General features: G+C 30.7%; 1 protein-coding gene across 1 annotated transcript in view; it reads left to right on the top strand.

The window, feature by feature from the left end:
* Positions 1-4,227: 4,227 nt before the first annotated feature.
* Positions 4,228-10,520, top strand: part of LOC119674953 (tyrosine-protein kinase RYK-like) — a 31,204-nt gene continuing 24,911 nt past the window's right edge. The window contains exon 1 of the mRNA XM_038086110.1: positions 4,228-4,371. Coding sequence (XP_037942038.1) covers positions 4,260-4,371 — 112 coding nt within the window. The 5' untranslated portion in view covers positions 4,228-4,259. The remainder of the gene's footprint in view (positions 4,372-10,520) is intronic.

Raw genomic sequence — 10,520 nt, 5'->3', positions numbered from 1 at the left:
TATAAAATAGTATTTCTTTATATTAAGTTAATATTTATATATAGTTTAATTATAGCCAATATTCTAGAAAATATTGATACTAATCACACTTCACCTACCATGCGATTTTTTTTTGTTATTTATATTTTGCATGTACATCGAATAAGTGAAAACACCCTGTAAATCGCTTTGATGTGAGTTATTTTTAAATGAAAATAAGTTCTTTCATTAATTATTTTTTTTTCACAAGACTTGTACTAACTAAGTCAATATAGACTGAACAAGATGTTAGGCTGTAGCCTACGTTAAAATTAAACGAAGGTCACGCTCTTTTATAAAACAGAGACTTAAGAAAATGTTACACAAAACTAAAGACTTCCAAATAAAATAGCAACTCATAAATATTTCTTTTTAATATAAATAGTAAATATTTTTGAAATTTATCTAATACGTAAATATGCAATTTATTTTATTACTTAGTAAGTTTAGCTAGAAATCAATTCATTTAATATGTTCTTAATTATTTATACTTAGACTTAAATTAGGACTTATTTATATTTAATCACATGGATGGTATTACGGTTTTAATAATAACTGCTTTTAGTTTGATAGTTTAATAAACGTAAGTAAGTATTTTAATAATAATTTTAACTACAATGAATTATACTTATTATTATAGAATTTAGATATATATTTTAAATGCTAGTTCTAGTTTCAATGTAGAAGAGTATAATTTTGTAAGTAGATAAAAAATAATTTATACAGATTTCAAACAAGTGGATAATTTGTTGAATTTACATGAAAATTCAATTCGTTTAGCTTTCTTCAATCAATTACTAAAAAAAATTTGGTGTTTTGTTGATATAATAAATATATTTATATTAACAATTGAGTTAACCTCACTTAGTTAAAAATGAAAGATTCGAGAGTATCGCAATTATAAAAATATGATGTGATTTGATGGAATTGGAAGCATAAGATATTTATAGAATAGCATTACAGAAATAAATTGAGAAGGCCCACTTAATCTTTTTCAATCCAAATAATTTTACAATCAAGTTATATTTGTGTCTTTATGTACTAACTTAACTTCTGTTATATATAGTACCCGTTTTAGCAGAACCAACTGTAGGGGAAATTACTACAGTATCCTCTATCTACTATAAAGATCGATATGAAAAGACCTCTGGACGTCACTCTGCAAACCAGTTGGACAAGTTTTTCACCGAAAATATGAAGCTCTCGAAAAATGACAAAAGGTTATACATAATAATGGCCAGTATATACTTGATTTAATTTTTTTTCAATATAATATATTTTTCTTAACAAATACAGCAAAAAAAGAGAGAATACTTACCAAAATCACCCAATATTTTAAGAATATTACCATAAATAATTTTTGTGGTAGTATAATATGGGCATAAACTTGAACCCACTTCTCGGTATTGAATATTGGGTAATGAATATTATACCCAATACCGAGTTTAGTTTTATAATATGCCCATACTATATACTATATTTTATAATAGTATTATAATATCCCATTATTTTAATATAAACTACAAATTCAGTTCTCAGAGATTTTAAAGAAAAATGGTATACAATTGTAAAATGCAATAAATGTAATTGTTTCTATTCCGATAAACAGGAGTTAATACCACAATTCAATACTTTATTGAACTAAAACTCAGAATTTTTTACAGTGATTTGATAAAGAATATGAAAATATGAATACTTTAGTTCAAATAACAATGAAAAGAATTAACTTTAAACCCAACTGAAGAACAATTCTAATTCTATAATTAAAACAATTACTAATTTATTGCATTTTTGGATAACCAATGGGTATTATATTTCTAAATATCTTTGTTTCGTTTTTAACTAAATTTTATTAAATACAAATGGAATGATCAGTATACTCAATCACTGTACTGTACTTTATCTTTATGCACATTTAATGGAGTGCCCTCACATGTGAAGGGCATCTTTTTAGTTTGAAAAATATTACTCATACGCACTGTGTATTCAGAATGCAGCATATGTTGTATGCTAGAAAATATTTATAAAAATAAGAAATGTTCATCAATAGTTGTAGTTTTGGTAGTTGTTATTCAATTTTTGTTTATAAACTTATAAAATTTTAAATTTTGATTTTTCGAATGTTCAAATTTTATTCAGAAAATTCAACATCTTATTAAAATTCCATACGTTATCGATGGTAAAAGAAACATTTGTGCTAAAGTAGAATATATGTAGCATTTGATTCAATTTTGTTTTCTTTTAGTATGAAAAAATAAAATAGGTTCATTATGCATTGCGCTTTGTTATCTCATCTCACACATGCAGCGATTTTCAATGCAATATAGATACAGATACATATATTCAAATGAATGTGTTCACCTGTACGCCTTCCTTATTTTGTACTCCATTAGTATTCAGATAGGATTGCAGTAAACTTTCCAACTTGCAACCAATATTTTTGTTGATATTTGCTAAAAGTTTGCGAAATTTCCACCTTTACACGTTAAAAAATAACGTGTTCGTTTCGGTTTTGCTTAAAGGAGAAAAAGTATTTTTCGTCTGTTAAATAAGACTTTCTTAAAATATTTTATTTAGATTTCACGTAACTTTCAAATGTTGAAGTATTCCGCAATTTCATTTTCTTTCAACAATTCCGCAAAATTGTGTTTTTAGCTTTACAAACTTTTTTCAGTATTTTTGCATAAAATTTATGTATTTGTATCTTGTGATTCCTCAAAAGTCTACCAAAATACACGAAAACAAGGCATGGCTCTGAATCAAAACCAAGTCAAACCAAAGTAAACCAAGAACAATGAAGTCAAGAAAATCATTAAGACTAGGCGAGTGGTAGCTACCTCCAGCAGTAGAGAAGAATGAAGTGTGCGGGTTTCCTAGGAGCCCAGGCAACATGTCAACTTGTGGTGTACATTGCGTGCTCACTCACTCTGGCTCATTCGGTTGCTGCTTCAGAACTGTTAATCTTTTCAACTTTTTAATTACTTTTTCAAGAAGTTTAAAACATTTTGAATTGTTTAGAGGAAGTTTTTGTTACTGTCTTTTTTTTATGAAATTGAGTTCCTTTCGCACATACTCACATATTAATACATCCACTACATCCACAACACCCACAACAGTTATTTTGCTCGATATTTAAGTTTTCCATTTTAGGTTGGTTGAAGTACAAAAATGTTTTTTAATGTACGTGTAAAGCAGAACACATATGTATAAACTTTTATAAAAAACATTTTACAATATTTGTAATTTTTTAACCTTTTTTCTCTTTAATATAAAACGAACGAAAAAATTGTAATTTCATTATGTATTTTTTTCAACTTTTTCTTTTAGCAAAATAAGTAACAGAAGCCAACCGAATACAGGAAAGGATAGCATTGATGGCGGCACATGTTTAACGTTTTTGAAAAACCAGTTTAATCTGCCAATAACAACTCTCAACTCCCAACAAAATCTATCCAAATCGTAGCACATAAAGCAGCACAATCACACATTTTGTACGTGGCGCATTTGCGTCCAGCAATCCGCTCCATACACAAATCCCATATAGCCAGCAAAAGCCAGCCATTCAACCAAATAGACAGTTTGCCATGCATGTCTACTGCAACAGCACCAGAGCAGCACAATACAGTTGTGTTGTTGGCGGCAACCACTTGTCACTTGGCTAAGGTGGCATACAAAACCAAATTCAAATCACAGTCGTCACCCTTGTCCATGTAAAGGATTCGTCGTCATTCTGCATGGTTGTCATGTGGTCACTTGTGCTTTGCAAAGTGTTGTAGACAGGCGTTTTATCAAACAATCTTATACACAATATCTACTTGAACATACCTAAATACTATTGCAAACATATAAACAAATAGACCAGTGGACAGTGGACAGTGGACAGCGGACAGTGTGTCTGTTATACGTGCAGCAGTGCGAACGCCCTACAGGCTAACTTCTCAGTCTGTCATTTTGGATTGTCTGCATATAGGAGCAAACTGAAAAGCGCAAAGTAAAATAAAATTGCAAAACGAAGTGTTCGGTGCCAAGGAGTGGGAGTCACATATGCTGTACGGCCGATAACTTTCAAAGAAAATTCCATTTTAAATTGGCTTTCGATAGTCTCACTCACAGCAGTGGCAGATAGTATCAAGTAAAAGGACATTTTAAAAAATTTTTTATCTGCAAAGACTTCAACTCACTTTGCATCAATAACAAATTCAGCTAAAAAGCAGTCCACTTCATTGGATTTACGTATCATAATGGCAAAATTCTGGATCTGCCTTTGGTGCACAATCGTCTCTTGGTATCCACTTTTAGCAAACGGATACCTAAATGTGTTCATTAGTCATAAGGAGGTTATGAAGCTAATGGGTAAGTTTGTATTTTAAAATGAATAAAACTAAACAAGATTTCAGTTTCAAAATTAGTCAAGTAAATTGGTTCGTTGTAGCATACAAAAGAACTGATATTTTATTCAAAAGTGAATTCAATTACTTTCGCGACGAAATCAACGCTTTTTAAAATTAAATTAAATTGTGTTGTGTGACAGCGAAAATTGATATTTGCTTCTTTATATTCGAAAGTAGAAAGCAGCATCTCACTTTAAATGAATTATATAAAAGATTTTTGTTTGGTGGACTTGAACAATAATTTATATATAGTGCACCAAGTAGCCAGAATTATTAAGCAACAAAAAAAATATAGCAATATATAAAAATTTATTTAATCGACTCAAAAGTAAGTTCATCAAATAGTGTACAGCTATTCTACCCGTTGCTGTTATTATTTATATAATTTCGTACATACATTTAAATGAGGCCTTCGACTTATTGTTACTTTTCTAAAATGCCCATAATTGACTAGAAAAACCTTCGTCAAAATGTTAATTTCATTTTTAACATGTCAACACTCAAGAAGTTCTAAAAAACTAATGAGCTTTTTCCATTTTTCCAAAAATACTCATCCCTTTTCTACAATCATATCGCGTTCTTTCAACATTTATGTCTATTAGTATGTACATTCAGTTCTATATGGCTAGTTTTGAAGTATTTAAAAAATTGCTAGAGTTTATTGTATTTATACAAATATTAGACTTAGACATTTTGCAAAGTTTCTATACATAGATGCGTATTTCTATAGCCAATCTTTAAAGTAGGTTCCTGACTGATGTTTTATTATATATGATTGCTGTTGTTAATAGAATTGAAGGGTTGCTACAGAGATCTGCTATACTATGCTATATTGTAAAATAGTTCTTTAGCTAACCCAGGCAATATCAGTATTTCGACAAACCCAACAGTATGCCATGTTTTAATGTTTAATGTTGTTGCTAATAGAACTGACAGGTTGCTACAGAGATCTACTATGCAATGCTATATTGTAAAATAGTTCTTTAGCTAACCCAGACAATATCAGTATTTCCACAAACCCAACAGTATGTCATGTTTCAAGATCCTAGTACTCTTTCGGTTTAATGAAAACCTTACGAACAAACTGGACTCTTTACTTACTAATTGCAGAGCACGAGAGAGAATCAAAGTTTCGCTCTGCCTTTCATAGAATATGTTGATCCCGGTGTTCTTTATACCCATCTTTCGAAAGTAGTAATTTTTATAAATATGTGCAGTTATGAAACCAGTGATTAATATGACTCATGACATTTCTGAGAAATCTGTTTTTGTTGTTGTTCTGAATAAGCTATATGAGTAATCTTTAGTCCTGATTCTATGTGATAAATAAATATTCTGCAAAGAATTTAGTTTCTCTTCTTCGCAGTTTTAGCAGCTTTTACGGTCGAATATCTCATGGCTAAATATCCAAGTGAGTGCTAATTTTTTTGTTGCTGATAGATGAAGCTAGGTTACATCGGCAACCCTGAGAATTTACTAAGGCCTATTATGTTACTATATAAGAACACAAAGGTTTAAAAATCACCATGAACCTTTAGCAAACCCTAAGATGCTGTTCAGAGGGAGGTCCTGGAGCTGATCAGGATCCTCAAAAAAGGAAACCGATCAATTAAAAAAGAAGATGTAAGGCACTTTCATTGTCCTTTCCACAACTGCGACGGAAATGATTTAGTCAAGATTTAATTCTTAATTGATTGATTCCTAATTGATCAATAGTTGACTGATATTATTTCGGGGCATCTAAATGAGAGAGTTGTATTGTTTGTTAATGAAATGGGATTGTGGCGTATTGTTCAATATTCCTATTTTGTACTAAATTGCTCAACAAAAAAAATTCAGCTGTTTTGAAGGTATGATTTCATTCAAACAATCTTTAACTTATTGATCCTTTATTATAGAACGATTTATCTTTACTTCAAAAATAGTCCTAAGTTTCGTAAATCAGTTTTTTAATTAGGTCAATTTTATTTCCCTGTATTATTTTGTAGAAGTCTGCAAAAAAATAGTAATTGCTGAAGACTAGATCTGGAGAGTGCGATGGAAGGGAAACCATAGCTACTGTAGTAGTAGTAGTATTTGCTTTATTTTACTCTATTTTAAATATGTTGAATTACATAGAAATTTATAACAATTACATTATATATATAAAGCTTACAGCAATGGCATTTTAGCCGCCTGTCGTAAAAATGTCAAAGCTTCTGTATTATAGAAATGTCATGAAATTAATACAATACATGTTACATGAAGGTAGAATCCTTCCAAATCATGTGGATTTACCAATAGTGTTGGTATATAGAAGCAGCAAACGAGACATATTGAGTAATGTGATATACGTAAAATATTATTATATAAATTATGTTATCATATTGTTATAGTTACTATATCATTCAGAGACATATGACAGATAAATGTGAAGGGTGGAAAAAAAATTATAAGAATACTTTCTATATCTTTTTTCAATATGACTTAAGTAATATTTCACTAATTACTTATGTAAGTAAGAAAGTAACAATAACTGATTTACTTAATAGAATTAAGAGTAAGACGAATTTTTTTTTTGCTATATTTTCATTCCACCAAGATATTTCACATTTGAGTAAACAAGAATATTAAAGATTGTTTATTTTTTTCGGAAAAATTTGTTCATTAAAAATTCAATAAAAGCAAGAAGAAAAACTATGATTTTTCCTTCAGGTTTGCTTCTTTTAAGCTTTAAACTAAAGGAGCTAAAGTTTTGCTTTTAAAGAAAATTGTTCATTGACTTTTACTAAATCACAGCATGTTCCACTAAAGTTTCTTTTTCTCAAATAATTTATATAAATTACAAATGTGCATGCATTTTAGCATTTCGTAGTTTGTTTGCTACTTTTACTTTGATTAATAATGCGATATCGATAAATAATATAAAAACGTCATTCATCATTTATGTTAATGGCCTGAAACTTAAATTGAACAACAAAAATCCTTAGAAGAGCCAAAGCAGTTCTGCTTTCCGCTGCACGACATACTAATAAGCTTCGCCCTCTTACATCTGATAACAGCACTAAAATTTCGATATTTCTAAATCGATTTCTGTCTCATCTAAGAGTTTAATATTCCGAATCTATAAATCGTATAAATCGTTGACAAAACCCAAAAGCAACAAGAAAAACAGAAACAAATACAAAACATAAGCGAAAACTACTTAAACTGCAAAACCGCAAACAACAATTTGAAGGCAATTCCATACCAAGTGAATTGCTTGAAGTGTACGGATGTATCATCACACGAAAGCCAAGAAAGCATTATTAATGGATTTTTCGTTTAGTGTGACAGTGGCAATAACTCGGCCCACCAGTAGCAAACGACCTTGCCGAACTTCTATCCATGCTCTTCCACTCTACGGTGTAGCGAATTCGTTAGTTTGCGGTGCGTATTCCGTTAAACGTTTTGATTCAAAAATTGATTAATGACAAGTAAAAGTGGTCTTGCCCCAGTTTTGTACGAGCAATAATATTTTCCGGCACTTAAGTGTAATTGATGCAAAGAGCTACTCCATATTCAGTATTTTTCCATTTTATTTTATATTATTTTTTGGATTTTTTTCCTTATTTTTTCGTAGTAAAACTTAGGATTGTTTGCCTAATCACGTAACTCCAATTAGTTAATGGAGAATGGCCGCATAAGTAGCACGCACGTCGCTCCGCGCCATCTCGATTACACGTATTCACACTTTACTACTTAACCATGTCACAATAAAATTATTGGAGATTGTATCAGAAGAATAGTTGAAGGTAAAGGAAAGCCAAGTGTTGGTTGTAAAACTTGAGCACCTGAGAAACCTATTAAATTGTCAATATTACAAAAAATGGGTCAAAATTAAATGTGTTTTATTACAGGTTAACTGCTGACAAATTGGGGATAATATTTTGCACGATATAAGTAAATATTGTAATAAATATGACCAATCGTATATCTTGACTGAAAGTACGTACTACTTTAACTAATTCTAGATATTCTTATATTTACTGAATTGTTTAGATATTTATTTATTATACACTATCAAAATGGGATGGATTGTAATAAGAGTAAGTCGACGCCAGTCAGCGATTTTTTCAAAATTAATTAGAAAATTATTTAACCATAACAAAAAACTCATAAATAGGTAAGCAAAAAAAATTTAATCCGATCCTGGATACACTGGATTGACTGGATACCACACTAGATGAATTTCGGGGGTTAAAATTTCATGTACATTAACTATATTTGATTGTGTGCATGCATACACAAATACTGATTTCAATTATGAGAATTACTCAAGAATGAAAATGAAATGATCATTGGTCAGTTATATTGTTATTTACCAAAATTCAGATCGACTACTACACTCTGGAGACCAAAAAATAATCTAAACAATCAAAGGCAAGTTACAAAGCGTTGGAGAAGACGAAGACAGAGATTGTATTCAGATTACACAGTTTTCGTTACTGTTTTTGGGTTGGTACGAGTATATTTCTAATTGAGAACCTCAAATATATTCTCTTAATAACTGAAGTAGTTTTTGGAATATTAATAAAAAAATGAAGTGTCATTACTGTATAAGCTCTCCCTTTCCCCAATTATGTAATATACATTTGAGATGAATTTAAAAGCTGGAGTATTTTAAAGAAAAATTTATCAAGTTAAAAAACGTCATATGCACAATAATTTTTTATAGATAAAATTAGATAAGAGTGAACAGGAAACTAGCTACAAACAGAAAAATAATTTGGTTGATTTAACCAGATTTTAACTAAATGTCGGGTGAACATGTTGGTGTCTTTACCACATGAGCTAAACTTTTTCTAACAAAATATTAGATCAACATAACTAGAGCATATTTTTCTGAAAGTACTAGCGCATTTGTTGATATTTCAGTGCTAAACGACTCTTTAACTGAAGACCAAAATGACAGCAATTCATCTTTTTCATTCATACAGCTATTCATTCATACATCTTAACATCAGACGGCAATAGGAATGCCCGACACCATAATGTTCTTCTGTTCTATACACGAGCTAAATATTCAAAAATAATGTGACTGAAGTTCACATTCTCTCCTAAAAATATCCAACAATCTATCTTCTCAGATGGTGGAAATGGCAACATAGTCCATAGTTTGCTTTGGATAAACTGCTCGGTTCTGTTCTACAATGGAGAAACGCTGTACTATACTTGTAGGAAAGACTCAGCTCTTTGGCCAACAATTAACCTGAAATGTGACACCAGTAAAAACTTTCTTCGTTTACAAACCATTTCTCTATCAGAGATCCTGTTATGAATCAACTTGTTCCACTATAAAACTTTCACATATATTCAACATAATGAAATATATATATATAAGAAAATTGAATGGCAGGCCTAATCCGAGCAAGATTGTTTGTGGACTCATTATCATTGATTTCTGGCACCCAGAAAAATACCACTTTTCATTTGTTTGCCAGTTGCTGCAGCATGTTAAAGTAGTCTACCGAAGTTCTTGAAGAAAACTTCCAAAAATACAATGTTTTGTTTACTGCTTGGCTATATGTGAAGTTACAGATGTAGGTAGCTTTCATACTTTTGGCAAGTTATACTTGAGCGCAATCCTAGATGGCATTAATCTTCGCTTGAAAGGTTGTAATCTATACGCCCAGTACAAGCAATACTGTGGAGTTGTTGGAACCGAAGACCACTGCAACAACTTATTCTTCTCTGTAGCCTTTTTTATGTTAGCTGCAAGATATTTAAATCTTATCTCTTGTAGGAATAAAATGCCTATCGCTGTTATTTTCTTTTTCTTTTGGCAGTAGAAAGCAATGAAAGCCAAGGTGTGAAACTTGAACCCACTAATACCAAGAAGATTTCAGCTATCAGACTGTAAAAGACTTCTTCCTGAAATCGCATTCCCTCGTACAGTAATCAAGGGGGTAAAATATAAGAACTGATTAATAAGCAATTTCTTTAACAATGACTAACTTTTCCTCTATCGTTACTTTGCATTTTGATATGTTCTTTATTGGTTAGTGTAGAGCACTAAGTTCTAAGTACCATTTTGCAAGTGAAAGTAAGTTCCATTTCCTATAAGCCAACCATAAGGCAGAAATAACCAGA

This window comes from Teleopsis dalmanni, chromosome 2, assembly GCF_002237135.1.
Source record: "Teleopsis dalmanni isolate 2A chromosome 2, ASM223713v2, whole genome shotgun sequence".
Lineage (NCBI taxonomy): Eukaryota > Metazoa > Arthropoda > Insecta > Diptera > Diopsidae > Teleopsis > Teleopsis dalmanni.
The sequence above is the reverse complement of the archived record's forward strand: the minus strand, read 5'-3'. Positions and strand labels throughout refer to the sequence as shown.